Source organism: Grampus griseus (assembly GCF_964374135.1).
Source record: "Grampus griseus genome assembly, chromosome: 3".
Taxonomy (NCBI): Eukaryota; Metazoa; Chordata; class Mammalia; order Artiodactyla; family Delphinidae; genus Grampus; species Grampus griseus.
This window is the reverse complement of record NC_139019.1, coordinates 89154574-89174696: the sequence shown is the minus strand read 5'-3', so window position 1 is coordinate 89174696 and position 20123 is coordinate 89154574. Positions and strand designations below refer to the sequence as shown.

The window sequence follows — 20123 nt, the reverse complement described above, 5'->3', positions numbered from 1 at the left end:
CTTTGTCTTCACTGATGCCAAAGATCCCCACAGACCTTCTATATTCAGGAAGCTCAGGATGAACAAAGAGCTATTTACATTTCAGTACATTTTATCTGTGAAAGAAAATTTATAAACTGGAACGCTGGCATAGAAAATATCTTGTAACATATACTAAAGAGTTTATCTTATGGCCTCACTGCATGAGAAAAGCAAAAACATTATTCAAAAAACCATTAAAAAATACTACATACATTTATGGCTGTGCAAAGAAGACAGAAATGAAAAATATTTGCAAGTCCCCTGTAAGTGCAGTTTAAAACCAATTAAGCGAACACCAGGTTATATGAAAAGTAATTGTAACTTCATGTGCCTAGTGTAGTACCTGGCATGGAATAACATTCAATAAATAGTTGATGAATGAGTAACACACAAAAATCCCAGTAGGAGAATTTATCATTTGTGAATAATACCTACTAGTGTGGAGCTTTATCATTTTCATTTTGATTATTTTAATTCCTTAAAAAATAGCATCGACAAGCTATGCAATTAACCCCTTTGCAAAGATGGGGGAAATGACAGATCCAAGATCACAGAGAAAGTTAAGAACAAAGCAAAGAGTAGAGCTCACTCTGTTCAATTCTTAATCAATGACAGCATATTAAAAAATTCAAACAATATATTCATCTTCTCTAAGTAGCCTCATTAGTGGAGCATCATCTAAAGAAGAGTAGTAACCTTTGTACCGTATTCTGAATACGAAAATATATAGTTTTATATGTTTACAAAAATTGCACTTTCTAGATATGAACTTTTCATATAGTCTACCTAGTTTTCTAGGTTTAAAACATAATGCTTACCATATTAGCCAACAGGAAAAAAAAATTAAGCTATAAAAACAAAGGGAGCCTTTCTGAGATACGTTAGATCTTCAAAAATCATGATTAGTTCTGTGAGTCCTTAGCTCTGGAGTCAGATACATTCAAGTTCAAAAACCCACTATAGCACTTAGAATTTGAGAGGCTTTGGACACGTGATTTCATTTCTTCAAGCCTTAATATCTTTATTTACAAAATCAGGAGACAAGATTGCAATTAGGGTTAAATGATAAAATGTTTGGAAAATCACAGAGCTCAGAGCTCAGACCTGGCACAAAGTAGAATCTCAACAGCAATTAAATCTCTCCTTTCCCTTATAAGACCCTCCTGGTGTCCTGACCAGATACCCTGCTACATGAATCACACGAATGGCGGAATGAATGTTTTAATTAACTCAGGTCACTGAGCTGCCTTATATGCTTTCTTATGTAAGGCATATATAAATCTAAATAAAAGAAATTAACAAAACCACCCATGTTATAACATAGATACCTTAAAACAAGAGTTCAGATAATATGGCGGGGGGCTGGAGATAAATAAAGAGATGCACATAATCTACACACGTACAAAGTAACCATATGGCATGTGGCTAAATTAAAAGGCAAGAAAAAAAAAAAAAGGACAGAGAGAAGGACTCCTCATGGTATGTGTAGTTATAACCTTATGAATGTGACTACACAGTCCCTGTTCTGAATATCTACAGTCTAGAAGGGGAGAAAGAGAAATTGTTGAGTTCAATATAATAGGGTAGGTAATAATACAAAACTATGTACAGTGTGTCTTGTGATACACACAAGAAGATGGCAGTCAGGATGATTAAGAATTAATCAGGAGAGCATTCAAAACAGAAAATTAATTAATACAAAATGAGCAAAATGTATATACAGAAGTTGACAGAACTTTACTGAGGGACATAAAAGTGAATGAATGAAGAGACATACTTTTCTAGGTGAGAAAACTAAAATACTGCAAAATATACAACTCTCCTAAAATTAATTCATGAATCTTATGCACTGCCAACCAAAATCCCACTGAAATCCTTTTATTGGGAGAAAGGGAGCAAAACAATCCTATGATACATCTACAGTAATAGATGGGCAAGATAAATGGTTAAACAAATGCATTAAAACAATATGCCAACACTGATTCTAGATGAATTAAAAAATTTAAAAACAGAAAAAACGATACAAAATCAGTAAGAAAAATAAATATAAAATTTGTGGTACAAATTCTCTTTTTAACCGTAACAGAAAAATACAGCAAAGCAAAAGACTGGCAGATTTGATAACAAAAAGCTTAGAACATTTTCTATATTAAAAAATAAGATTAAAGAATAAAAAAATAAAAGGAGATCAAATTTGGGATATTTGTACAGTGCTCCTACAAATCAATAGAAATATAAACACTCAAGTGGAAAAAATGAGCATTTTTCTTTCACCAAACTGAAGTTGAAAAATAAACAATGCTTCCACTTCCAGGAGAGATGAAGTAGTTGACGAGAGCTCTCACTTCTATGGGCCAACTAGAAAAACCAGATAAAATACAGTAATCATCTGCTTGAAGGCAACAGAGAACTGCTGAGGAGAAAAAACTGCAGAGAAGAGAGCTGCCTTCTCTAGCCATTTTCACCCTGGGCTGTGCCAATTCTCAGCACGGGAAAGGCTGAGTTCCCTGCAAAACCCAGAACAAAGCCTAGGGAAGTTTCACTGTGGTGGCAAAGAGGCTAAAAGGCACTTGGTGAGGATGTAGAAAGCTTCAAGTGCACAGTTGGCTTTCTCATCAGTCCATGTGCCAAACACTGGGAGCTGCACAGAAAAGGAGGCTTAAAATCTAAACAGAAAGCTTCTAAAAAGTAGAGCAGAGACATATCATGAGGTTTTAGAACCCACCAGGGAATAGGGCCTACAGAATATACCAGGCTATTAGTTGAAAACTTAATGAGCTAGATGAAGAAGACATTGAGAGAATTAGCCTCAATTTAGCACAGCCCTTGACTGGAGTAAGAGTGAACACTCTCTAGAAGATAGTTTCTAGAGCCTATAAAATTTTTCTACACAATGTCTAGCACTTAATATAAAAAGCTGAGACATCTGCAAAGACAGAGCCACATGATTAAACAACAAAAAGACAGAAGAATTAGAACCACACATCTGGATATTGACATTAACTGATAAGCCTTTAAAATGATAATTACTATGTCCAAGGAAAGAGGAAAACATGAATACAGTAGATGAAAAGATAAAGAATTCCACCACAGAAACTGAATACGTCAAAAATTAACTGAATGAAATTCTAGAAGGATAAATATTTGAAATTAAGGACTCAGCCGATATGTTTAACAACAGAGTAGATTAAGCAGAAGAGAAGTTAAACTGTTAACAGAGATACTTCCTCTAGATTCTGGGATTTTTAGCGAACATCCTGCAGCTACTTTTTAGACATCTAGATATAAAACACTATTCTACAAAAAGTACGTATTTTTTAAATAACCAGAAAAATACAACCACAAAAACATGTAACTTTTTAAAAGGTCAGGGAGAGACAGCCAAGTAAAAGTAGGGAAATACACTCTAGGTACAGTGACCATAAGAATAATGGCACAGATATATAAAGAAAAAAAGGACATTATTTTCAGGACATACAGGTCATTCAGTATCACTAGAATCTACATAGTAAAGCGCATGTCTAAAATGCCAATATATGGAGCTAGAAAGAGAGATAAATCTCAAATCACAGTGAGGAGTGAGGTGTCTTTAAGTCATCACAAATTGCTAAAAACCTTATTATATGGGGTATGGGGAGTGACTTGAAGGTTTAACATGGTCAGATTCATTTTTAATAGGTACTTCTAGTTGCCAGGTAGAGGAAGGATTTAAGGAGTCAAGACTCAAAGGAGGAAGACCAAGTAAATAGCTACAACAGCCAAGGTAGAAAAGGTGAAAACCTAAGTTACAGGAGCTGGTAGAAATGCAAAAAGAGGAACAAGTCTGAGAAACAGGTAGGAATTCTTATTAATAGGAATTTTTGGATTCCTTGGAGAAGGATGCATAAGCCACAAGGAAAAGTCTGTAATTCCTGTTTTGCAGTTAGGGTGGCATAGATATGGTAGCGCCACTAACCAAGATTGAACCCCTAAGGATGGGTGGAAGACATATCAAGATAAAGGTGATAAATCCAGTATCAGACCTCTCGAACTTGAGGTACCTGAGGGATATCTACATAGATTTATCCTGATGTTCTTAAATTAATTATCCCACTTATCCACTGGAAATACACTGGTTTCCAGGTATGGTAGGCAGAATAATTCCGCCCCCCTGCCCACCCCAGGATGTCCACATCCTAATCCCCAGAACCTATGAATATGTTACCTTACATAGCAAAAGAGACTTTGCAGATGTGATTAAATTAAGGGTCTTGGGATAGGGAGATTTCCTGGATTATCCAAGTGGGCCCAATATAATCACAAGGTCCTTATAAGAGAGAGACTGAGAAGTCTAACAGAGAAGGTGGCCACGTGACAACAGAAGCAAGAGGCTGGAATGTGTGTGGAAGGGGCCACAGGCCAAGCAATGCAGGTGACCATTAGACGATGAAACAGGCAAAGGATCAGATTTTTCCCTCAGAGCCTCCAGGAGGAACAAGGCCTGCCAATACTTTGTCAGCCCAGTGAAACTGATTTTGGACTTCTGACCTCCGAAACTGTAGATAATAAATTTGTGTTTTTTTTGAAAGACTAAGTTTGTGGTTATTTGGTACAGCAGCACTAGGGAATTGATACACCAGGTTATACTATTCCTCTTGAAAATGAGGGCCAACTTCCGGTTTCACATCACAAAGACCACCATACACAGAAAAGAAACTCTTGAATGCTGGAAAAGGGGGCAGGGGTGGGGGTGGGCGAAGGGCAATGAGAAGAGCTTGGGGTCCTTGGAACTGGGCCCAAGCAAAGACTGAAGTAAGTGTGTCTAGCCCTCTGACCTGCTCTCTCGTGGAGGACTTCCTCATACTTTCTCATCCGCTGGCTACAAGGTCTGACGTGCCCAAATTCACATTGTCCTGTGCAAGTGCCCACAGATAACAATAAGGAAAAAACAGAGGAGAAAACCCCCAGACCTGCACTTCATAAAAAGCAAATGATTGACAGTCTCTTACACTGACCAAGGTGGTTATTTTTAACCTTTTAAAATTCTACTTATCTTCTTATCTTTGAATGCCTTATACAGACACCATTCACTGAAGAAATGCACACATGCACAAGATTTTTCATGTAACTTCCAAGGCCTCCCAGTTTAAAAACGTTTCTATTCCTATAAAACAGGCCTTCTTAAATAGGCAAACATTTAGCTGTTTTCCCATAAAAACCTCTCTAGAAACTATACAATAACAATCTCACTTATCTTCCATAACCAGATATGAGACTTTATATTTGCAAGAGGAAAAATAAAACATGACATTTTATGGAAGCTTCTAATTGATTTTGTAACATATATTATTTGGCCTCATTTAAGAAGAAGAAAAATTCAACACTGAAGAACAGAACACAATTTCATTTCAGCAATCAAAATTAGGATTGCACTTGAATATAGTAGTACATAAATGTTATCTGAATTTCCTAACACATGAAAGTTTATTTCAACATTTTTTTCTACATTTAGGAGAAATAAATTAAAGTTCATGGACAAAACTATTATAAATCTATCATCCCATGAAAGTCATTCACCCAAGGGCAAGAGTCAAAAGGAAAGTAAACAAGTGTACTGCAGGGTGATCGAATCTAGTGTGAAGATGCCCTTTATGAAACAGTAAGATGATAGTAGTACCTAAAACTGCTGTTGTCAACTAAGGTTTTGATTTCTGAAAATACCTTACAAAATCCAAGAACTCCATTAAATATTACTGAGAAGAGTTCTTAGTTTAGATGAAAAGTATGCAATTATTAAGAAAATATTCTAGAAAGCTCTATGTTAGAAGACATTACCTTGTGTAGAGAATTGTGTTTATAATACTAATAGGCAAAGCAGTAAATCAAAAATAAAATTTTATATTATTAAAGGGATATTTTTTGCTACTTTTAACTCAAAGTAAATTTGACTTGGTAAGTGGCAGAGAGTTTTCCAGATGTTAATAGTAACAACAACAACAATAACAGTAATACCAAACAGCTAGCACTAACGAGCCTTTAGAACAGTGCCTAGCATACAGCATGTGCTGTACTTGAATTAACTCCTTTCAGCTTCACAACCAACTTATCAAGTTCTAAAATCATGCCCATTTTATAGATGTGTAGACTGGCTTGGTATCCAGCTCATGGTTCACAGCCATTTAAATGGTAGAGCCAGGATTCAAAGCAGTCAGGCTTTAAGGCATCTTGGAGGGGGGGTAGGTGGCCCTGCTCTTCTCCAGTGGGTAAGGGACTCGGGGTGTATATGCTAGAAGCACAGAGTCCCACCAGAGTTCCATTTCCCCAAGTCTCTCTGAACTCTGCTTCATCAGAGGGCTCCACCTCCACCCTAGCAAAAAGCCCTCACTCTGAAAGCCCCCAACCAGCTGTAATGGCAGGACTGGGGTAAGGGGTTTTCTCTGAGGTGATGAAACTGAGCTACTTTTTATCAAAGCTGCTCTAATAACAACACAAGCTGTTCTTTCAGTAGTTCTTACTTTATGTAAGAGGCAGTGGGAGAGGAATTGTTAAATTACAGGTCTTCATTTTGCAATACTGGTGATATTTTGGAAAATAGTTTCCTTATTCTATGTCCCAGTTACTGAACAAACTTGGTTATTTTCCAGAGTTGAGTTTTCTACCCCCAAACTTCCTTTCCCAGTGTTCATCCAAACGAATGCTTTATAAATGATTTGTGTTGTAACAGACAAAAAAACTAAATGTCAGTTGGATGTAACCCTGGGGATTATCTACTTTAGCCCCTCTCTCCCAAGACATATTGCAAATGCAACTAACGTTTCAAAAAAAGAAGGCTGGTTAGTGCCAGAGGTGGGACCAGAATGAGCCCTCTGACTCTCAGTCCAAGGCTCCCTTCACAACACTGTGCTCTTTCCAGGTATCTGACAGTAAGATCTGCCCAAAGCTCAATGGTATAGAAGCAAAAGAGTATCATAAATGTTCGAATTTATAGCTGCAAATGCAACTCAATACTATAAATTAAAATCTTAACCCTCAAAAGTAGAACTATATTTCAGGCTTTCCTACATTGAGAAAAGCATTTCTAAAAGCATAAATAAAACCACAACCAAATTAGAACTAACATGTAATTTTATAACTTTTTTAAACAAAATAAGGTTGAAAAATCTTGCAATTATTCCCAGTGCATAAGAGAAAATAGCAAGTCAATGAAAAGGATGAATATTCTTTTCCAACTATTCTAAAATTTTTGATACTAAAGCAATAAAAAGAAACAGACACAAAAACTGTACATAATTTGGCTGACCCCAAGAGTCTTGTCACCAGTTAAGATGCTTTCACTCTGAGAGAGTTTTGCCTAAAACAAAAACACCATCTGTTTTACCTAAAACATTAAGATGTTCTATTTTCTTGTCAATTCAGAAATCACATCTGTAACCATTTTCTGAAAAGACAGCAAAAGACATTATATTTATGGGTGACTGCAAAAGGAATGATGTTCAATCAAAATGTAATTTTCATCTACTAGAAGAAAATTTCATTTCTCCAATGACTGTAACGCCATAACTTTGGAGGAATACATAGTACATAAACAGGCTGATTTTTATACATAAAAAGATCTTAAAAGTTAATACAGTAAAATAAGGTTATTTTGTTGTGAAAGACAAAAATGGCAAATACGTTTGTATTCATTTTGACAACTGAAAACCTATCTTGTGTGAGGCTTTCAGGTGAAGAGAAAACAACAACTTTTTACTGTTGCAACATCTCTTCAAGCTAGTGAGCTATCATGTAAGAGGTAAAAATATGAAAACAACAAAAACACAAACCACTCTCTCTTTTCAAAACACTTTTACACAATATCAGTTCTGGGAAAGATACCCTACAATCCAGTGAACCGACTGAAGAAGATACAAAACACTAGAAAAAACATCACTCACAGTGAAGGCAAACACCATGTCACAAGAGAGAAAGAACACGTTTCGAAGAAAAACACACAAGCCATCCAAACACCTATAGTACTTTGAGTATACATTAAGTACCTACAAAATATCAAAATCTAAAACCCAAGTATGTTTTAGTTTGAAAAGTACCCCAATTTCACAGTTAATTTTCTTGCCTAAAAAAAATAAAGCTACTCTCCAAATAAGGATGAAATAAATAAGTCCAAAGGCTCTATTTAAAATGTTTCTTTTACCACAAAGTTGTGAAGTGTTCTGAAGTCCAAGATGGGCTTGAAGCCCTCCCTGACTTTTTCAGGATCAGGATACCTTCACTAAAATCCTTTTCCTTGTTCCTCTTGTAGTGCACGGTTTATTAATCTGCATTCAGAAGGAAAAAAAATCTGGTTCAGAAGAATGGAAGACTTTGAAATATGCCGCATCACTTCAGTCTGTGCTCTGAACTGCTCTGAGTTAATGAGTTTTGTGTTAGCAATTTCAGAAGACATGATGGACACTGGGAGGAAGAGAAGAGAGAGGACAGAGAACTAAGTGTGCACAAAACTAGAAAAAATAAGGAATCGCTCTCACATACTCGTCAATTCTCCCCAACCCAATACAAATCACTCAAGAAATCATTCATACGCCAGATATTTAATTTACTTTAACACTTTCACAGTGCATGACATAACTCCAACTAATGGGGGAAAAAACTTGGGTGCTACAAGCAATAACACAGAACAGAATCACTCAAACTTTGCACTTTCCTTAGATTCTACAAAGTTACTTATTTCCAAATACCTCAATTGGAAATTATTATAGTCCTTCCTAGATCGTAGGTGGTAGTCCCCATGCTAACTCTGCCTTCATATTGTAAGATATCAAAATAACATCATAATCCTACATATAGAGGCACATATTACTGTTCCCTATCTTCTGCACTTTCTTGATTGTGGTCCTTGATGGAGTAATTGTAAGATGTTGTAAGCAATGTGCAAAAGTCACTTTAATTTCATTAGACAAACCACACAACTTAAACACCCTGTGTAAACTTAATTCACTGTATAATAATCTGACAACAATAAATTAGAACCACACAGCTAGTTAAGAAAGTTTGATTTAAAGTATAAACAATAAAAAGGCAATTAAAACATAGACTAACCAGGAAATTTAGCAGGTGTTCACTGAACATGTAACTACTTTGCCATTGTTTTTAAACAAATAAACATTAAAACAATCATTTAAAATGCAGTCTGGGGCTTCCCTGGTGGCGCAGTGGTTGAGAGTCCGCCTGCCGATGCAGGGGACGCGGGTTCGTGCCCCGGTCCAGGAAGATCCCACATACCGCGGAGCGGCTGGGCCCGTGAGCCATGGCTGCTGAGCCTGCACGTCTGGAGCCTGTGTTCCACAACAGGAGAGGCCACAACAGTGAGAGGTCCGCGTACCGCAAAAAAAAAAAAAAAAAAAAAATGCAGTCTGTTCAACCACTTCTACAAATGAAATCTAAATCCAATAAATCTAAAATAATTTTGTACCTAGGAACAAAAATCACAGCAGACTAATTATAAGGGCCTGGAAAGAAGTTGCACTTTTCAAGTTTATGTAAAATTGATGAAAAGAATGGTTTCAGATACCATACCCTGAAAACACTAAGGAGACATTCCACATTGTGACTCTTTAACTTTTTGAGAATTCAAAAGAGTTTTTTTAAAAAAATATTTTCTGGTCTCTGTAATAAATTAAGAGATAAGTTGTTCTTCTCAGTCTTCATGTTACCCTAATTTTCATCATTTTGCAGAGCTTTTTCACGTGTTTCCTATGATAACTTTCCATTTACTTATCCTCACAGAAATAGATATCCAACACAAGAGGGAGGAGATATGGGAATATATGTATATGTATAGCTGATTCACTTTGTTATAAAGCAGAAACTAACACACCATTGTAAAGCAATTATACTCCAATAAAGATGTTAAAAAAAAGAAATAGACATCCATCCAGCCCCTGTGTATGAGAAAGGTACCTCTTGGTCTTTATTGTGGTATTGCTTGAAGTTCATCTCTTATTTAGAATTAGTTATTTGACAAATATTTGTTGAGCACCTACAATGTACCAGGTATTTGCCACGGGATTTGAAAGAACAAGAGCTAATACTTTAGCAAGGGAGATGCACAACCAGAAATAAAGGAAATAATCAGTTTGTTAATAATGTCTGAAGGATGTAAAGAAGATGCAGTAATGGAGAAAAGAATGAGTGAAAAATAGGTTCGCATGCATAGATGCAGCCTGACTGCAAGTTCCCAAAAGGCTACTATCCAAGGGGGCTATTGTCTGTAGCATTCAGTCTTCTACACCAGCTCTGCTGTTCTGAACAAATGGAGGGCTTCTTTCTTCAACAAACAATATCAGGTACTCTTCTGGCCCATGCCACCACCAACAGCGATTTCCTTGAGTGGATACTGCCCTAGATCAATGCTCTGTCATCAGTTCCCCATTTGCTCCTGCCTATTTTATTTCTGGCAGATTCAGTCTCCAAATTGGTTGTAAAATAGAGACACAGTGAAAGCCATCAATGTGGTTAAGGCTGGCAATAGATCCATTAACTGAAAGAGTTAAAGCTGACTTGAAAGTAAAAATTAAAGTAGGACATCTTTAAGGTGCATGTATGTGTGTGTGTGTGTGTGTGTGTGTGTGTGTGTGTGTGTGTGTGTGTGTGTGTGTGTGTGTGTGTGTGTGTGTGTATATACTTTACCATAAAACATACAAATGTGTATCATGTCCCAGTCTACTGATGTAAGAGCAAAGCTTCTGCTTTGATTATGGGACCACTACTTGGCATTCTCTGTCATATTTTCTGCATAACCATACATATGATAAATTATCTGTGGTTTCTAGCTTAGTTTTTCTAAAGTAGAACAAGAACTTAAACACTTAAAAGTATAAAGCAATCTGAGTGCAGATTGCTTCTACATCTTTACAATTTCTTCCCAAATCTTTTGTAGTCATCTCGTCAGTATTTATCAGTGACTCAAAGCACTCAACTTTATATTAAAACAAAATCTTTTTGCTTAATTCATCAGTTTAATAAAAATCAAATTATCAGAGAAAAATAACAAGAAAAACTGATTTGGGAATACGTAATTGATTGGTGGTAATCACACAACTCAACTGAAATACTGGAGAGAAAGAAGTGTGCCAGTCTGCTAGCTAGTAGTCTATTAGCAACAAGGTCAGGGTGCCATGGGCACAGAAAAGAAATGTAGAGTATCAGTTGATCCAGCTGGTCAATTAAGTAGAGGTTTTTTAATAGAGATCTTAGGCAAAGAGGATGAAAAGTAAAGAACAGCTACCTATCTAGCTATAAAAAGTAGCACCTTCCTTGCAGAAAAACATTTGTCCATTTTTCTTGTTGGTAAAGTACCAGAATTTCAAAGCCTTGGGGGCAGACATTATGGAAAGGCAAAGGAATCAATCTCCACACCTGCTTTTAGAAACCTGCATGGTGTCTTTATTTCTAACTGTTTATCATTGGTCAGTGACTAACTGCATTTCTCAGTCCAGTTCGATCAGCGTTGCAGTTTGAGGTTATCTTAGATTGTGGCAATAGGGTGACTGTCAAACCAAGGTTTTGGTGCTCCTCTGACTGTCATCTTCATGTTTTCATGAGTTTTAATAAAAAATTGAGAGAGTCAGTCTCAGGGTTCCTAGTCAGCCATCATATAAAATGGAAGTGTCAACATTTTAAAAAAAGAAACATGTAATAGGTGTTATTTCATCTAAGTCAATGTGAGGTTGAAAGAGTATTTCAGGAATTAATACTCATCATTCCTGATATAATAAAATAAATAGAAATAATAAGGGTGGGGAGAATAGTGTGGGAAAGGTGAAGTCTTTCCTCCTACTCGCTCCCCAAAGATCTATTTCCCTGAAAAATCAGGGAGAAAGCAAACCAGTGAATGACTGACTTAAAATGGCAAACTCCAGGCAAGGTTATTTATTTTCCTTGCCAGACGTGACTGTTCGTTCCAAAACTAGTTCCAACCACTAGGCAAAGAAGTTTTAACATAAAGTTAACTAATGTACCATGGGGAAGGTATCTCCAGTTCCCTAAGAAACTTCTGATTGTTTAAATAATATACTATATTCCACTCAGTCTTCTGGGTAAAACATGCCCTCTAAAAATATTCCAGATTACAACCAGGCTGAAACGTGCTTCTGTATAATCAGAGAACTGGTCAATATACATCTTAAAAACAGTCATAATTAACAAAACACAACTCAGGTGGAATGTAGATGAAAATACACAAATATCCTTCACAAGCAATTAATATTTAAACAGAAAAGTATCTCGGAGAAGAGTTTAGGAACTCATCCTTCAAGTCCAGTAATGACTCAACTCATAAATGGACTATGCAATTAATACCCAGATAGACCTAGACTAGAATAGCTCAGCTTTTTTGAGTCTCCGGTACTGTCAGTTAATAATTCCCCCATTAAAAGAGAAGTTCTAAACTAGTTTTCTCAGGAAAGGACATTTGGGCTGCTCTCAGAATAACAGAACCTCTGGAGAGTACAGTGTCAAATCCTAGTCAAATCATGTATTCTATTATCACCTTGAATTCCCTTGGTATAATTTTAAAATGCAACCCACCATTTTCAAGAAAAAAAAAAAAAGCTCAGTCTTCTTGATTGTATCCATTTATCTTTCTGCTAACTAATGTGAAGACACTTCTATACTAGCTTTCTAGTACATGATAAGACTTGAGCTTGAACATTACAATCCATGAAAAACAAGCACAGTGCTTACACTAATTATCACTGCTAATGCTTTTCCATCTCCCCCAAAGAAAAACAGTGAATATTCCAAACAATAAAAATAAGGTTGTGAACTTGGTTTCTTCACTTAAAACTTATGTTTAAATAACTGGTAGAGATGTTAGATACCTTCTTACTTACATTCTGACTTGGTATAAAAATAGGTTGATGACATAGTGACCAATCACAAAATGCCCTAAAGCCTTGAATCCCATCACACTAGTAGATAATTACTACCAGAAGAACTGTTTCTGGGAACAATATTAAAAACACAAAACGTAGAATCAGGCAAATACTCTCATGTCAACAACAATAAAAAAAGTCTTATGATCTGATAAGGCAACTCATTCAGGTATTTGGGAGTATCTTTTGAATCCACTCATTCTGAAGAGCCCCCAAGAATGCAACCCCAACAAAGTTCATTCTACAAGAATGCAATGATGCTGAGATGCAACCCTGAATTTTTCAAGTCTCATAGTATGAAACTCTGAAATCTCAAATGAGCAGTTGTCTAAATGCTGATCAAATTCAAAGCTATATTGAATTACTGCTGATTTTTACTTGTATTAGTATTTAGTGGATTGGAAGTCTTCTGCCACTCAACCTACAAATATTAGATGAAAGAATCAATTGGGGAGAATATACACCAGGATACTACATTTTCACATAGAATATGGTTCACATAGAATGTGAACCATATTCTATGCATATCTGGTGTCTGAAGTTTAATATCCTCTTCAAGCAATAATAAAATATATTACAACAAATCTTTATTAAATTCTTACTATGTTGAATATCATACCATAGGCATAGTGGTGGACATAAATGACAGAAATAATTCGTACCCTCGAGGAGTTTACAGTCTAGTGGGATTAACTTCAAATAATTATACTGGCAGAAATGAGCCAATCACAATTCCCAGCCATATGGCTGAGCCGTGTTGGACCTGATTTAGATGAAAAATTGGGGCCACTATCATAATGGGATGAGATCTTGGGCAACTTGGGAGGAGGGTGAGTTTATTTTATTTTGCACATGGGAGGTATGTGAATTGTGGTGGTCAGTGGCGAACTGTGGTAGATAGTCCCCAGAGATGACCGCCATCATTCCCTTTGCTTCCTGCACATGCTCCTCACATCAAGTAACGGAGAATAATTCCCCTCTCTTATATCCTGGATGGCCTTAGTGACTTGCTTGACGAGTAGAATGTAGTGAAAATGACATTCTAGGACTTTTGAGTCTAGGTCCTAAGAAGCCTTACTGTTTCTAGCCAGGTAACTTTTTCAGAGTTCTGCTTTGGGTAGATTCCTCAGATAACTACATAAATTATAGTTAATAATTTAGGCACAGAGAAAGGCCTTGGGGCAAGAAGCCACTGCAGTAGTTCAAGCAAAACATAAAGGATGGCTTAAAACCAAAGTAACAGAAAGAGAGGAGAGGATGGATGTCAGCGATGAGTAAAGCTAAAATCCAAAACACTCTACAATTGATGATACTTAAGGAATGAGAAAAGACAGAAGTCAAAGTGTTTTCTGGGGTTACAGAACCTAGACAGCTAAAAAGAAAATGATGCTCTCAATCAAGATTAGAATCCAAAAAGAGTATATATGGAGAAAAACAGAGGAAATTAAATTAGAGGGGCAGGGAGGTCATCCAACAAACGAATGGCAATACTCCAAGTGAATGGGTTAACAAGTGCCTTTTTGGAGTTCTGTCCTTTTTAAATCTGGCTAAGCCTAGAAAACATTGACTTCATTTGTGTCTCCACATGGTTAATGTTTTCTTTTCAAAGTAATCCCTTCTTTTTCTAGCCAAAAGAAACAGATGTACGATTCCTTACCAATAAATACCTTGCTAAAAATTAAAAGCATTTAAAGGTAAATTTGTAATAGTGGTTTGAATAAATTACTCTCAAACTAAAAACATATCTATTACTTAAAAAGTTAAACTTTCAGATTTACAGACGCAATCTCGATGTAACTTTGATTACATACTTGGTGGCATTTCAAATTATCTACCATTAAAAAAAAAGTTCCTTTATACCTTGTCAAACCATGTGACTTACAGACCTGTGCTGTGGCAACATTTAATCCTGTCCTGCCTGAACAGATGGAATGCTGAAAGAAGACTGAAATCTCTTTGCCTGTCTCAGATTTTACCTTGCATCCTCAGTGTTCTCTAAGTTCCTAATCCTGTAAGTCTTTGTATTAAGTGTCCTTACAGTTGCTTTCCTTAGGCAATTGTGAATGTAGAGAAACAGAAACATCTTTGTACATTTAAGGATTATTTAAGGCTAGACAATTTATGACTTGTCCAGGGTGCCCTAACTTTTAATCACATCTGCTTTCTATACAAAGGCTAAGAATGTATTCATTATACAGCTCACATAACCTTGTGAATTAAATTAGGCTCACTGACATGTACTATGTCACTTTCAGCAGATCATGGACTACTTTTTAAATACTCACAAACTAAATCATGTTAGGTTATAACTGTAATGTTGCCAACAGCATGATCAAATTCATTCACATGTATTATTTAAACTGTATAGATTTAGACCAGTGTTTCTCAACCTTTTTTTATTACAACCTCCTTAAAGATTCTTTTTAGACTTTTTTTTCCTAATTATCCCTCTACACAATTTTAATACTACACATAAAATGTTTATCTGTTACGTACTATTATCTGTATCTGTGCTTTGCATATTAAAAAAAATAAGTGTTTTTCACCGCCCCCCACCCTGCCACCAAGAACCAATTCTTAGCCTCCTAGGGAAGACATCTCCCTATTGAGAATGCATGTTTTATTTAGATTAATAATATGTCGTTCAAATAAGTATTATTCTTATAAGCAAAATAAAGCTAAGCCTTAGAGCATCACAGAAGACTCACAAAGAATAGAAGACTGAGTTATGGCCACTCTTTTTTTTTTGTTCTTTTGTTGTTTTACGGTACACGGGCCTGTCACTGCTGTAGCCTCTCCCGTTGCGGAGCAGAGGCTCCGGACGCGCAGGCTCAGCGGCCATGGCTCACGGCCCCAGCCGCTCCGCGGCATGTGGGATCCTCCCAGACCGGGGCACGAACCCGTGTGCCCTGCATCGGCAGGCGGACTCTCAACCACTGCACCACCAGGGAAGACCATGGCCACTCTTTTGAAACTGCCAATTTAAAGACTGAGAAGTACAGACAATTATTTAACTTTCGGTACCTGCAAAATAAAACTACCAAAGGCTTCCATTTTAAAGGCCATCGTCAGTCCTCCATTCTTCACTGATTCTACTGAAAGATCAATAACTCAGAAAATTTGTGGCTAACAAGTAAAAAATAGATTTTAAAACCAAAAATATAAGTGGTTTTATTCATGAGGTTCTAAAGTTCAAAAAGGACAATAAAGATAAAAATAGGAATCAGACAATCCTAAGTATTCCCAATTCACCTAACTACAGAAACAGGAGCATTGACATTTGGTAGAAAAGAACTCTGAAGATATAATATTAAAATGAAGAACACTATTTAAATACAAACTGTTTAAATGGAAATATCAAAAAGTGACTGTTTTCCTAATAGATTCAAAAAGCCTACTTATGTTTATCTTTAATTAAAACTCTTCAATATTAAAAGCTCAAAAATATATTAATTAATAGACCTCTATCTCCTAACTTTCTGTCCTTAATTAATAGACCTCTATCTCCTAACTTTCTTCCTCTGGCATAAGTAAGGCTGAATTATCACTTACGTCTGGCTAAGGCAAGGACAGAGCACAGAGCATGAGTCCTCTGACTCATTATGGTCCCATCCCCACTGCATCCCACCCACCTTAACATGTACCCACAGGAAGACTAATGGGCTGGGGATGGAGCATGAATTACGTATAGCAAGCGTAAGTTATTCTTAGAGTCAGCAAAAAAGAAGATCTTCCCCCAACAAAATAGAAAAAGATAAAAAAGGTAATAGATAAGAGGATTATGCCAAAAGCCAAATAGATTTACTGACACCACAGTTTATTAGGGACACAATATATAAAGAATGCCCATACAACCCAAAATTCATCAAAACATTACTTATTTTAAGACAAAGAAAATGTTTTGTAATTTTACAACTGATTTTTCTTTCAATATCATTATCCTTTCATCCTAACTATGGCCTGGCAATATGAAAGCTTTAAGACTTCAGCAAGACTAAACTTAAGACTTAAACTTTCTTTTCAAATTAATCCCTTGTTTTTTCCAGCCAAATGAGATGTAGGGTTTCTTTAGTATTACTTTAGTGATACTTTAGTATTACTAAAATATACTTACCTTCCTGTTCTAAGGTTGACCTTTATATGCTTTAAGTTTCTATTTACTGAAGAAGTTTAGTCAGCTAAGGCTCTAGTCTATGTTTAACTGAAATCTCAACTTTATTAACAATTATAAAATTTCTGTGATAACTTTGATTCCACTTATTTTAAAATAATTTTAATAAAGTGTAAAATCATGAATTACACTTTACAATTACTCTTTTATTCTACAATTTATAACAGGTGATACTCAATTTCTCAATTTAGGTAGTAAAAAGTTATATTACAAAACTACGCTGTGTATCTGCATACACTGGGTACTGACTGATTGATATTTGCTCATTAAAAATGGATAACTTGGTTAAATAATTGTCAATAAAAACATAAAAGGTTTCTTTGTAAATCAGAGGCAGCCATCCATTAAATGCCCCATTTTTAGGTCGACTGAACACCTTTCCCATTTACTTAAACATAAATCAACAATGTGAAAATGAGGCAGTTTTACAAGCACAATGACAGTTACCTAGTAAATAATTTACAGTAGGAACCCTTATCTTCTAATAGTAATTACGTCTCTTCTTTCATTTAAAAATACAGGATCAGAGATTAATGAAAACAAGGTAAGTAAATAAAAAGGTAATCAAGAAAGAACACACTCTAAAAATAATCAATATTGTAAATATAAGGTAATTTTTAGAATAAAGCTATATATTTACCATCCAACATCAAGTATTCTGTAAGAAATATTGTTATAATAGTTTATTCAGCTATCAAGGTACCAAACGCCGTGTTAGCTATTAGCATTGAATACAACACAGTCATGGGAGAAAATCCATTTCTTCAAAACAATTGTTTTAAATTTGTAAGTTGATTAAATGAAATACTGCCTTATGATATATGCTGGGTCCAGAACAAAATCATGAAAATCCCAAAAAGTTAAGTCATAGAAGTGGTCAAAGTTTATGAGAAATTATGCTATTTACCTTGGCTCCGCACTCAGACTTATTACATTTTTTTGTGGCAGAGAACTTTGTGTTCTTTGTTTCAAATCCTATAAAATGAACAGAAGTTTTTATTTTACTTTTAAAACTTGTTTCAAAGTTAGCTATGTAATAGTACCTTAAAAAAACATGAAAAGGGCACAGTAGGGAAAAAAAAAACCCTTTCCAGCTACATGAAGTCCATCATAGTTCAAAACAAATAAATCTTGTGTCTGTGCGCATGTATTGTGTATTTAGATTTCAAGTACAGCATATGTTACGGGTACTAGAGTCCATAACGAGCAGTTCTAACTAGGAATCAAATCAGAATTCTAGAGACAATTCTGCAAAAAGTTTTACTATGTTACTTTTGTGTCATATGTTTCATATCTTTAAAAAATGTAAGTCTGTTTATTGCATTCTTACTTTAATATGAAAACATATGATCAAGGAGCTTCTAATTAAAGCTAAGGAAAATAACAATTATAATGTCCAGTTACCTTACTATATCACTTAAGTGTTCTAAAAGCCTGTATGCTTTACATACCTTGAAATAAGTTCATTATTTTATTTTTCATGCTTAGATTTAGTGAGAATAAAATACACACCATAAATCAAATAGAGTCACACTTATGGGAAAGGACACACAGGTAATTTATATAAAGTGATAAAAATTCTTTCAAATAATGTAAAAAGAAATAATTATATTTCAATGTCTCTTTTTATTAAGATTCTCACTCCCTTTTCCAACCCAAGAACAAAAGAATCACACATTTTTATTATGAAAATAGAAGATATCAACTAACCATTTCTAGGAAGGTATCAAAAGAGTAAGAGTCGTATGAGCGTTTGTCCTTCAAAATAAGCAGCAGTGCAGAATGTCCAATTATCTTCTTTAAATTCATCAATGAATGAAAGAGTCTGTGAACCAAAAATTTTACTAGTCTGAGAAGTAATTCAAAAATCTCTATGCGGTATAAAAAATAAATAAAATAAAATTCCCCCCCCCAAATCTCTATACAATATTTTCCTAGAGAACAGACTTGTGGTTGCCAAGGGGGAAGGCGGTGGGGGAGGGTTGGATTGGGAGTTTGGGATTAGTCAGATGCAAACTATTATACACAGAATGGGTAAACAACAAGGTCCTACTGTATAGTGCACGGATCTATATACAATATCCTGTGATTAAACCATAATGGAAAAGAATATGAAAATATGTATGTGTATAACTGAATCACTGCTGTACAGTAGAAATTAACACAACATTGTACGTCAACTATACTTTAATAAAAACATTTAAAAAAATCTGTATATAATATTTTCAGTTTCTTTAATTATGGCCAAACCACTATCACCTTCATCCTGTATTCAAAGTGAAACCTATAATAAACCTATGATGAATTGGCTCTTTTTTTTTTTTACCCTGAATGAAGTACTTAGGGATAAAAAAAAGTTAATCAGAAGGTATCACTGATAAGGATTCATTTAAAATAAGAAAACTTTCTAGACACACCCGAAACACATAAACTTATTCAAACTACTTATATTCTACATGAATATCATACCAAATAATAACAATAGCCAACATGATCACCCCAATAGCTCTAAGGCGTTCTACCAAAAAGCAATGATTTGATACTTTACTTTAGAAAAATCTTTAACAAGCATTGAAATAATGACAAAAGAAGACATGAGATTAACTCTCATTCACAAAAAAATTCAATCAGTATACACATTTCAAAGAATTTAAATTCCTGAAGAATTCAAATATATATTTTGTGAATTTAGTTTCATGTTCTTGTTCAAGAGAACTAGAGAAAAAAAGTATTTCACAGATCCAGATAATGAAATTGTCTTTGTCCTTATCATATTTCTTTGTCATTGAAATTCTTAACTGTATTCAAATTGTATAATTATGTCTGAGGAGCCAAAGGGATGCTTATGAATCAACTGTTTCAAGATCAATTCTGGAATAGAATCTCAGTACATTACCAGCTATTGGTGAAGCACTACACATAGGGGAAAAACCGCCTTTTTTCCAAATTTAATCTTACTATTTAAAGCTTTAGAGAGCAGGCACCTCTAAGCAAACTCATATTGGAGAAATCTGTAGAGA

The 20123-nt window shown here is 35.3% G+C and overlaps 1 protein-coding gene across 1 annotated transcript in view; it reads right to left on the bottom strand.

The window, feature by feature from the left end:
• Positions 1 to 20123, bottom strand: part of MAN2A1 (mannosidase alpha class 2A member 1) — a gene marked incomplete at its 5' end in the record, with an annotated part of 159180 nt that overhangs the window by 50975 nt on the left and 88082 nt on the right. The window contains 2 exons of the mRNA XM_082651000.1: positions 18011 to 18078; positions 18814 to 18928. Of these exons, the coding sequence (XP_082507126.1) occupies positions 18011 to 18078; positions 18814 to 18928 (183 nt within the window). The remainder of the gene's footprint in view (positions 1 to 18010; positions 18079 to 18813; positions 18929 to 20123) is intronic.